General features: G+C 55.3%; 1 protein-coding gene across 1 annotated transcript; it reads left to right on the forward strand.

The window, feature by feature from the left end:
• Window positions 1-8,719, forward strand: Pkdcc (protein kinase domain containing, cytoplasmic; the record flags this gene model as incomplete). Its single annotated transcript, XM_004627729.2, has 7 exons — window positions 1-285; window positions 4,076-4,198; window positions 4,769-5,040; window positions 5,628-5,707; window positions 5,957-6,064; window positions 7,534-7,707; window positions 7,847-8,719. Coding segments are annotated over 7 exons (1,128 nt in total), but the record flags the coding sequence as incomplete, so codon positions are not given.
• Window positions 8,720-11,449: the final 2,730 nt, after the last annotated feature.

Here is an 11,449-nt window from a genome sequence, read left to right on the forward strand (position 1 = left end):
CCCGGCGCGGGCTCCCCCGGCCCGGGCCCGCGCCTGGGCTGCGCCGCGCTCCGCAACGTGTCCGGCGCGCAGTACGTGGGCTCCGGCTACACCAAGGCGGTGTACCGAGTGCGCCTGCCCGGCGGCGCCGCGGTGGCGCTCAAGGCGGTGGACTTTGGCGGCCACGACCTAGGCAGCTGCGTGCGCGAGTTCGGAGCGCGGAGAGGCTGTTACCGCCTGGCGGCCCACAAGCTGCTCAAGGAGATGGTGCTGCTGGAGCGGCTGCGGCACCCCAACGTGCTGCAGGTACGAGGGTGGGGTTCCGAGAGGGCGCTGTCTGGGAGTGCCCCGGCCCGACCCTGGGCTGGAAGAAACCCCTTCATCTCAGCGATGGGGTGCCCAGATTAAGCTAGGTTTAGCCCCAAACTGACACGCTTCCCACTGCTCCACTCTGCCTCCATCTCTTGGGTGAGTGGTTCTCGGAGTTTCTCAGCTTACACACCCCCTTAAAGACAGTTCAGGAGAAGGGTGTCCAAAACTCCAGGGGGTTGGCAAGTGGCTTAGAATTTAAGCCCGTGCTCCCAGCTAGAGCGAGGGTATTGAACACCTCAAACCAGGGCACTACAACATCCCTGCCTGAGTCAGCTCCCAGATGGGGAGACAGGGACCCCTTCTTGGTAGAACCTGAACCAGGCTTCTTTCACTTTCCACTTGGGGCTGAGAAGGGCTGGAAGGACCATGTGGCAGGCTTCATTCCCAGAAAATGCTCACCGCACCCAGAAGCCGCAGAAGGAAATGAGTAGAGAAGGTGATGAGAACATATACAGCCTTTTCTAAAACTTACCCTGGGGCTCCTAGGCCTTCTAGTGCGTCCACTTGAGCCTCTGGAGAGGCCTTAGCATCTTAGGCCAGTGGACAGAGGACCTAAGGGTCTAAATGTCACCCTGTGGGAGTGTATTTGGCCAAAAGATTGGAAAGTTGAGAAGGCCAGAGGCCCAGTTTCCTACTGAGACGCTGCTTCCCCTGTTCACTTGGCAGGGGTAGAGAGAGATGAGACCCCCAGCTGGTCCCCTCGAAGCAGGACTTAAAGCTGGGCTCTCACGATCCCAGCATCACTGTTGCCCTATACCCCATTTCCTCTCTCCCTGGTCTCTGTCCTTGAGTTTGCCTAGGAGGAGACAAACAGTTCCCTTTTGCACATGTCTGAGCAGACAGAGAGGGGAATCCCTGATTGTTCTTGGCCGGGTGAGCTCAGGGTGTGTGCAGACATCTGTGAGGAGTCATGTCCAAGCGCCCCACCTCTCGCGATTCTCAGATTCACTCACCTTTCTGTGCCCAGCAGAACTGACCAGAAGCCCCAGTGAGGGTTCTGCCTTTTCCTCAGGAATGAGATGGGTCCCTAGGCCTGGAGGGCTGGTTGGGCAATTCAGAGTAAGAGAGATAGACCAGAAAGTTACTTACACTCCCATATCCCCAGGAGACCCCTTCCATGGCAGACACTGACTGGGGTCTGGGCCCTGCGCTAGTAGAAGGAGGTTGGGCAAAGCTGATCTTGTGTTTGGTTATGTTTGGCTAACGGCTGACGCTGTATCCAGAACTTCAGGGAGGAAGCAGTTGGTTACGTGGCCATTCTAACTGGGAGGATCTTGTTCTCTTCACTTCCCAGGGGCTCTTGGGAACTTTCTGGAAATCCTGGGGTGTTGGCCAGATTCTGAGGGGGTGGAGAGGTCTTGAATGACTTAGCAGGACATTGTTAGTTCTTTGACTCAGGACCTCCTCTAGTAGAACAGGTTTGACCTCTGAGGTGCCTTCCTATATCTCTAGGAACTTCCTCACTGTTCTCACCAAACTTCCTCACGGCCACCCAGCTAGCCCCCAGCACAGACCCCAGAGAGGTCCTCTTCTGTAGCATCAGGCCTGTAGCGCTGAAGGCAGCACAGGAAAAGAATGACAGCAGAGTAGTTTGCATCCATTCCCCTACCAAGATGGACCCTGTCTGAGGCTGGCTTTATTATTCTGTAGGGTCAGAGGCTAGAGTTAGCTATTAAGGGCATAAGAGTTGCTAAAGTAGTGAGAATCCCATTGAAAAGGGAAAAGTAGGGGTCCCCCATTTGTGTCTCAGGGACTGCTTTTGGAGTACTTGATCCCCTGCACCCCTTCTGCCACCCTTGCATTCAGGGAAGCCTGCAGTGCGGTTTCTGACCTCCAGAAGCTTCAGCATGGGTGTGTAGAATTAGAATTGTGTTAATACCTTTTAATCACTTAAGACTTCAAAACCATTTAACTATTTGCTGAACTGAGAAGGAGCAAGAAAACACTAATAAAGTTCCCAGTCCCCCAGGCCATGGGGTTCCTTCCCCTACTCTGGACAGTCCAGAGTTGAATCTTAGGGCTCTCATAGCAAATCCCAGGATACCCTGGCCTGCGGGGCACTGCTCAGCATGCACAGAGATCCCAAGGAGACTGCCTGGTGAGACCGTTATATCTGCTGTGATCTTCTCCGTCTTATGGCACATGTGTGTAAATATGTACATGCATGTGTGCATGCACACACACATACATATGAATGCACACAGATGCCACTATAACCCAGGGTCAAAGGCCCACAGGCCTCCCCTCCACCCCCATCCAGGTCATCCTGGGGGCTTCAGGCCTCAGATGGGCCCCAGGCCTGCTTAGGCCCAGATTCTGATCATGCTAAAGTATATTTCTTCTCCCAGACAAAAGATGTGACTGAAACTCTCAACCTCACGCTTCCTGGGGAAAGGGGGGGGGGAGTTAATGGTGTCTTTTTATTTTTTCCTGAGGGGTGTTGATTAATACCTCGTTAACAGCGCATTTAACGACCTCCGGGTGTTTAATAACCTTCAGAAGTTTCCCACAAAGGCTCAGACTCTGGGCAAGAAAATGAGAACCAGGCTCAGGGCTGCTCCCCTTACCTCCCCCACCCTGCCAGGTCTGGGGCCTCCTTGGACTAATGTGGGGGTAGAGAAAGAGAAACAAGAGGATGCCTAGAACTGTCTTCTGACCCCCCCCCAAGTCTCATGCCCCAGCACTGAGCTGTGCCTCCTCTTCTGTCACAGGACAGGGGCAGCTGGCTTCTGAGGAGAAGAGGGGCACCTGCGGGCCTGCAGTGGGGCTGGGAACACGCAATTGTTGGCAGGAGGGGTGGCAGTGTGCAGGGACATCTAGCCAGCAGGCTCAGCATCTCCTCTGCCGCCCGTCTACCATGTAGCTCTCTGCTGTCTCGAGTCAACTGGACAACTCAGCCTTTGTGCTCCTGCCCTACAGGGTGGCTGTTTAGAGCCCATTCCGAGGCTTGAGGATCAAGAGACACGGGATTCCCTTGGCCACTGGTGTAGGTGTGAGTGACAATATCTAGCTGTTCTTCCCTGGCCAGCCGGGTGGTTCCAGCCCCTCCTTACAGGAAATGGGGGTGGCAGCTCTTGTGACCATACCCCCAAGAGACAGTCTTTCCTGAGAACCATCCCTTACCATTAGTGCCCCCTGCCATGCCATCCACATGAACCACATTGGCAAGGAACATCCAGAATTGTGCCTCTTTGCATTTCCTCCTGCAAGACCCAAACAGAGCAAAGAAGAGGCTCCAGGTGGGGATGATGAGTAGAATGAGAGTGAAGCCAGGAGGAGGTGCACACTAGGACCCAGCATTCTTTAAAGGAACAAGGTTGTAGAATGTGAGTGGCACACAGGAGCTCTTGTACTTTTTAGTCTTGCAGCTTAGCCTCTCCGGATCACTTGCCCCTCCTGAAAGGAGAGATAACAGTAGTGCCCACTGTTCCCATTAGGGTGGTTGTAAGAAGTGAATTCTGCATGTAGTATGTTCAGCCCAGTGCCTGCCACCTGCCTAACACACGGTGGCTGCATGTGTCCATCTCAGTGGGAACTCTGGCTGTGGGAGAGAGGACAGACTTCCACGGCAACAGCCCTCTTCTCTTGCTATTTCTAGCTATCTCAGTTTCTCTTGGCTGGCCTTAGCCCCAAGCAAAGGCCTGAGGGATGGCCTGGGGGCAGAGCCCTTCTGGGTCCCTGCCCCCACCCTGTGACCTAATGACCTGCCCTGGGTTTTCCCCAGCTCTATGGCTACTGCTACCAGGACAGCGAAGACATCCCTGACACGCTGACCACCATCACGGAGCTGGGCGCCCCAGTGGAAATGATCCAGCTGCTGCAGACTTCCTGGGAGGACCGATTCCGAGTGAGCAGGAAGGAAGGCTCCTGAATGGGATGGTTCTCCTTAGAAGGCCAGCCTTCCAGAGCAGTTTGGACTCCTCCTGGGCTGAGGGAGAAGGGGGGAGGCAGGGCACAGGCTGCCTCGGCCCTTGGCCAAAGGGTTAAAAAAGGAAGCAAGAGGAGAGGAGCTTCACATTGTGCACCCTGCTGCTTTCAGCATGCCCGACCACCCCCACACACACAAACACACAGCCACTGCAGCAGGGCCCATCTCTCAGGACCACAAGTCACTTTCAGGTCAGCTTGGCCCTTGCTTTGTCCCCATCACCCTCAGGATGGAGCATGGGGAAGGGGAAGAGTCGTTATCCCCAGAGCACTGCTGCTGTTTCCCACCCACTTCGTGCTATCTGCAGGGTCAGCCCAGCCTGTGGGTTAATCAGTTAGAGTCATTATGACCTTGAAGGCGGCTGGGCTCACCTTCCCTGAGCCCTGAGGCTTAGAGAACCAAAAGGCTGAGCTCTGGGCTAAGTCCGCAGCCCCAAAGGGCGTCTCTGCACAGTCCAGCCAGCCCTCTCAACCCTGTGTCTGCCTTCAGATCTGCCTCAGCCTGGGTCGCCTCCTCCACCACCTGGCCCACTCCCCACTGGGTTCCGTCACTCTGCTGGACTTCCGCCCTCGGCAGTTTGTCCTTGTGGATGGGGAGCTGAAGGTGACGGACCTAGATGACGCACGCGTGGAAGAGACCCCGTGTACAAGCAACGCCGACTGCGTACTTGAATTTCCAGCAAGGAACTTCACCCTGCCGTGTTCAGCCCAAGGCTGGTGTGAGGGCATGAATGAGAAGCGGAACCTCTACAATGCCTACAGGTGAGCTCCACTACATGCTCAGTAGCTTCCGGGAGGGCACAGCTCAGCGAGAGCCAGTGCAGGGTTCAGTGAGGGTGCAGGCTCAACCTTGGCTGAGATGGCCTTGGGGCAGGGAAAGGTTCCTGCCTGGCCAGTTAAGAGGGAATGTTCAGGCTTCAGAGGACGGAGCTAAAAATAGACAGCTCCAAGGAGAATCTGGGTTGGAGGGTGGCAGCTGGAGGCTTCTTAAAATAGTGCCCGACTCAGGGCCTCAGGCTGGTAGGACCCTTCTTTCCCTTCCCGCCTGGCTCTGGACCTCTTTGAAGCCCTCATGGCTGAGAAGCACTGACTCTGGGCTGCTCTGATGCTGAGGTCAGCCTGGGGGCAGCATCGGCTGGCCATCAAGGAAGAGGGGAAAAACAGGCCTCAGGTCTCCGTATGACCTAAAGTTAACTGTGATCTTAGCTGAGTCCAGACTCGTTCTGAGGACTGGGATACCCTGGGGCGTGACTGGTCACTGGGACTGAGGGATCAGGCCGGCTAGGTTGGGATCAGAGAAGGATGTGTCAGAGCCTGTGTCCCTGAGCCCCTGTTCCTCTCTGCCACAGATTTTTCTTCACATACCTCCTGCCCCACAGTGCCCCGCCTTCCCTCCGGCCTCTGCTGGACACTATCGTCAATGCCTCGGGTGAGTTTTCCTTTCCCCTTTCCCCTCTCCACTTTCCCCTCCCTGGCCTTCCCCCAGCCAGAGTGACATCAGGAGTGACCCAGGGCAAAACAGGGCCCAGAAGTCTTTGCCCAGGCCAGCATTGTGTAGTAAAGGCCCTCCCCAGGCATCTGGGCCTGGGCCCTGGAGGGAAGGAGGGGCGGCCACTGGTACCTACTGCAGGAGGGAGCAGGAGCCCAGGCAGCCTGGCAGCAACACCACCCTCTGCAGGAGAGCTCACCTGGGGAGTGGACGAGACTCTGGTCCAGCTGGAGACAGTGCTACACCTGTACCAGAGCGGGCAGTATTTGCAGAACTCCTCAGCAAGCAGCGGCGCTGGTGAGTGGCCCCAGCCAGGAACCAGGAGACAGAAACAGTGGGTGGCAGCTCTCCAATTGGGCAGAGTGTCTCGGCTTCTCTTTGGGGACCCACCTGTCCAGTGTATGCTAAGGCTTACTTGGAGTAATACGAAAACTATTTAGCCTTCAGTTTGAGACCCCAAGCAAATTGGAGCAGTTTTTGTCCTACATTGAAGAGGGGTGGGCCCTGACCCCGTCCTCTGCGTGCCTGTGAACCCCTCTGTGGCTGTGTGACTTGCTCTGGGAGCCTCACTTTTCTCATCTGTGGATTGGGTTCAGCTCTTGTGGGGATTAAGTGGCAGGTGAAGTGTGTAAAAGCAATTGGCACACTTCCTAGTGCGCAGCTGGAGCACGGTGTGTATGTGTGCTTCTTTTCTTCCTCTGCACTCCCCAGGCTAGGACAGCTGGCTGGAGGTGCAGGGGCGTCAGGCGGAAGCCAGCCCCAACGCAGGCTCTTCCCAGGCGGAGGAGGCTTTTAGCCACCAGCTCCAGGTTGTGGTCCCTTTGCAGAAGTCTTGGGGTTAGCCATGGTTGGCAGGGCCAAGAGGTGGGCAGCCTCTGTATTCAGGGAGCCCTGGTCAGTCCTAGGGGTGGGGGAGCCCTCGTTAGCCCTGTAAATAAAGTTTAACGAGGTGAACAATGGCTGGCTCTGTCCCTGAGGACGCAGTTTATGGAGCCATAAATCACAGCCAGTCCTGGACTTTGGTCTAGCCCCTGGCAGGAGAAGGAGGCCGGAGGGCGGGGTGACCAGAGGCCCAGGGCTGCTACATTATCAGTCCAAATCTGGGGGTCCCCAAGCAATGGGAAGCGAGGGGTGAATGAGAGGCCTTCTAAGGAGCTGCTTCCCGATGCAAGGTATGTTCGTGGCCTCTGTAGCTCTCTGAATCATGGGGAGAGCTGCTCTCCCAAAACAGCCTAGCCATGGATGTTTTGCATTTCTGGGTCATTCACATGCTGCTTGACTCCAGAACTCCCTGACTGCCTCCAGCCTATCTAAGCAGCTTACCTAACCTCTCTCCTCAAGGGCAGGAGAAAGTTAGGCTGAAGGCACTCTGAACTGGCCAGGTCTACGTGGGATGTCTATACTCACAGGGTCAGAGTCCGGTGAGAAATGCAGGCCTCGGGGTCCACCCCGGATTCTGATGTGTAAGTCTGGGAAGCCCAGTCCTACGAGTCTAGAATGGCCAGACTTGAGCAGCTCCCCTGGATAGCTGGTGTCTCTGTATAGGTGACCAGCCCAGGCCTTTGCCCACCTCTCCCTAAAACTAAGGCTGTGCTTTACCTTGCATGGGCAAGCGACCCAGTTTGAGCAATGGAGGCTGCAAGCACCTCCACCCTGGCGGTGCTGGGCAGGAAATGAGTCCTGCAGCCTCCCTCAGCGAGTGCTTCAGTGCTGCCCCTGGGCACGGTGTCCTCACCTTTGCTTGTGGCTCCCCTCTCCCCCTCCAGAGTACCGGCGCATCCCAAACAGCACCATCCCTCAGGAGGATTACAGATGCTGGCCGTCCTACCACCACGGTGGCTGCCTCCTGTCTGTGTTCAACCTGGCCGAAGCTGTGGACGTCTGTGAGAGCCATGCTCAGTGCAGTGCCTTTGTGGTCACCAACCAGACCACCTGGACAGGTGAGCCACGGGGAGAGGCCATCCTGAGAGAGGCATTTGGACTTGTCTAGAGGTTGCCAGGTAGCAGGAGCCTCAGGAGAGCAGCTCCACCTCCAGGGTCAGAAACACGCAGACCTGTTATCTCTCACCTCCACCACAGGTCGGAAGCTGGTCTTTTTCAAAACTGGATGGAGCCGTGTGGCCCCTGATCCCAGCAAGACCACCTATGTGAGGGCCCCCGGCTGACCTGTTGGAGGGCTCCGCCGACCAGCTGACCATCCTCGCCAGCTGGGGCATGCCTGCGGCAGGAGAGATTCGCACCAGCAGCACTGCGTGTCACCCGGAAAGCTCTGCAGAGAGTGCTGACATCCCAGACAGACTGACGTGACCACGACAAACGTGCAATAATGCAAAATGTTAAAATGTGAGTTTACCAGCCCAGGTGTGAGACTGCCAGCTCCCAGGCCAGGAGTTGGTGGTGGAGGGGCTGATGGCTCCCCCAGTGCTCTGGGGGGCAAGCCAGGCTCAGGCAGGTCTGAACAGGGACAGTTCCGTGAGCGGCCCCATCACTGTGTTCCCCATGTGAGAATGTAGCCAAAGCCCGGGTGCTGCTGCTGCATGGGCCACGGCGGGCAGGGGCTGCGTTGGGACAGTCACTCAGAACGTCCTCTCAGCCCAGCTCCATTCGGAAGACGTGGCACTGGGAGTGCTCTGGGATGTGGGAGCCTGGCTGTGGCCCCTGACAGAGGACGCTTCCAGGCCATCCCGGGGGTTAGGAGCCAGGGCACAGGCGTCCAAATGAGCCAAGACTGGGGAGGAGGAGGAGCAGGTTGCGGTTTGAGCCAGGACCTGGAGTGGGGGTGGGGCCGGGGCCTCTCTGCCTCATTTGCTTTCAGTGAAAGCCGCAGAGCAGCCCAAGCCAGGCTTTCCCCCCTCCTGGAGTTTGCATATCCAGAAGTTTTTATACTTCTTGTTTATTAAATTGTTTATTTTTGTAAAAAAAAAAAATCAGTTAATAAAATGACTTTTCAAGGGAAAACTCTTCTCAAGCTAGTTTCTTGGGCTGCGACATGCTGGTCCTAAACTGTATATTTGTGTGTGTGTACATGCAAGTGTGTGTACACACATGCCCCAGGGGAATTCTACTCGGCTACTAATGACACCAATATGTGTCTTCTGGGCCTATTTTCATAGCAGTCATTTCCCACCTTGACCCGCCGCATCAACACCCTACACAGGACAATTCAGATTCCCCTTTTTCCCATCTTAACACACGCTAGCTTCTCTTACGCAAAGTGCTAAGTCAAAGGAATGGTGTCCCCGTGGTAGGTTTTTAGCCATTTCTATTAACTGGTAGGGAAGTAGCTAAGGACAGCCCCCAGGACCCCCTGCTAACCTCCCACAGGTCACCATGGTCTCCGCACTGCATCAGCCATGGTCACCACTGCCCTGCACAAGGTCGCATGCCTTTCTCTAAGAAATACACGCAGAGCAGGGCAAGGTGGTGCGCAGCTGTAGTCCCAGCACTCAGGAGGCTGAGTCAGGAGGATCGTTGCACGTTCAAGACCAGCATGGACTACAAAGTGAACTCAAGGCCAACCTGAACTTCATAGCAAGACCCTGTCTAAGAAAGACAAAGAAAGAAGGAAGAAAGAAAGAAAATTTAAAAAGGAAGAAAGAAGTGGAGAGTGGGGAGAAAGCAACTCTGGAAAGACCAGCCCAGTTTCCTGGATTCCAATAAAAAAAAGTGCTAGGAGCCTATGGCTTCCCAAAGCCAAACAACCACCACAGAAAGAGATCAAGAGGAGACGAAGGCCCTGCCAGTGAATGCAGATCTTACTTAAAATCCCCCATGCTCTCTCCTATTCAACATTCAACTTCTAGAATGTTCTCAAAGGACCCAAACCATTGAGGGTTTAAAAGGAATAACCAAGCTTTCTCTCAGAACCCATTTCCCCCTGAGCAGATAAGGTTAGTGCTGCTTTGCAGATGCAGGATATTCCCAGGGCTCTAGGTGAGGAGCTGGTACTGGCTCTGGAGTCCCTACCACGCACATCGCTGTGACCTTCAGAATTGGCACTCAGCACTGCTGTTCAGGTCACATGCCTTACATCTCGTTTCTGTAGCTGGCAGAGGACAGAGTAGGGGTCCGAATGGAGCCTCGCTTTGTGACTCAACCAGAAAGCCTCTCCCCACTCACCTCCCTCGGTCCTCAGCCCTCTGACAGGGACCTCGGCTCACAGGGGCCTGCAAGCCTTGGTCTACAGCTGGATTCACCACTGCAACACAGAGTCCACTCCAGGCCACTGAGTTAGATTTTGCTCTGCCCTCGCTATCCAGCTGTCATGTAGCCCGAGGGAGCCGTGTCATCATGCTGAACTTAGGGAGCTGCCAGAAGTGATGAGCGCCTGGGAGGAGTGCGTGGAGGCAAGAAAATGTCTCTCACAGTTCAGAGAGAGACGAAGACCAAGTTCTACTCAACAGAGAGGCAGGGAAAGAGACAGCTGAAGAGGAGTCCAGACTAACTTGCAGGCTTCAAGAGGTTTCCAGAAGATAGGTTTGTGAGCACAATGGAGAAGGCCAGAGGAAAATGACACCTGCAGAGGGCCTAGCTACGGTTATTCCAACTTCACTGAAAATAACCCCCCTCCCAGCCAGCCCTAAATCACAGACCACGCTGTTCAGTGCTGGGGGTGGAATCACAGCCAGAGGAATCTAAGTTAGGGAGGCTCATCTACCTCCAAGTGTGTGACAAACTAAAATGGAGGCCTGCAGGACATGGCCTTAGAATGTCCTGCCCACCCCTGGCCGAAGGGTGCTACGCAGCTTCTCCCTCAGAGCATGCGTCTCGCCTCAGCCAGGACCTAGCTGGAGAAACAACTAGATCTGCTAAGGAGGACCAGGGCACAGCCCTGCTGCGCCGCCTCTCCCGCAGCCCCAGTGGGAAACACTGAACAAGGGAGGTGGGCCTGGCTGTCTGGGTCATGCCCTGGGAGTTGAGTGTATGGCAGATAGAAGGAAGAGGATTAGCAGGAAAGCAGAAAATGGGATTAGGAGGCCTCAGGATAAAGGGCCCATCCATCCTTCATCTGTGACAACAGCTTCTGGAGCCCAGAGAACATAAGACTTGGTTGCCCCACCCCTGGCTTCCAAGGCAGAGCCAGGGAAGGTGGACTCAAATGTGAGAGTACTCGACTTGATAGGATAGGATCTGGGCTACAATCAGATGCCAGCCAAGCCTGGCTGCCTGTATGTGACTTTGTCACTTAATCCTGATGGCATCTAGGAGGTGGGTGGTGACCCAGAAAGGTGAAGAGCTAGGTTCTAACCTGAGACTCCACCCAGGAGCCTGCATTCCCTCTCCAATAGCCCTTACAGCATCCCCCGAAGAGCAGCATCACCTGCAGTTATCCGCTCATGCTCGCGCTGTTTCCGACATGCACTGCCTTTGACGGGAAGCACCCCACCCCCGGCCATTGAAAGACATCAGGTCTACCTGACTGGCATCCTCCCCAGAGAGTGAGCATGTTCCTAAAAACCTGACTTGAAGCAAAGCACAGCAACACCTGCTTACAAGCTCAGCAAAAGGATCATAAGTTCAAGGCCAGCTGATGTTGCTTCAAGGGGAGGCAGTGCCACATCAGTCCAGCTTATAGAGAGGTAGACCAAGACCCACCTTAATATCACCTTGCAAGTGCTAGAGGCTCCGTAGCCACTGACTAGGGAAGTTCATTCTCCTACCCTATGCCGAGCAAGGACCTTC

The sequence above is a fragment of the Octodon degus genome, unplaced genomic scaffold (assembly GCF_000260255.1).
Source record: "Octodon degus isolate 3935 unplaced genomic scaffold, OctDeg1.0 scaffold00020, whole genome shotgun sequence".
NCBI classification, from domain to species: Eukaryota; Metazoa; Chordata; class Mammalia; order Rodentia; family Octodontidae; genus Octodon; species Octodon degus.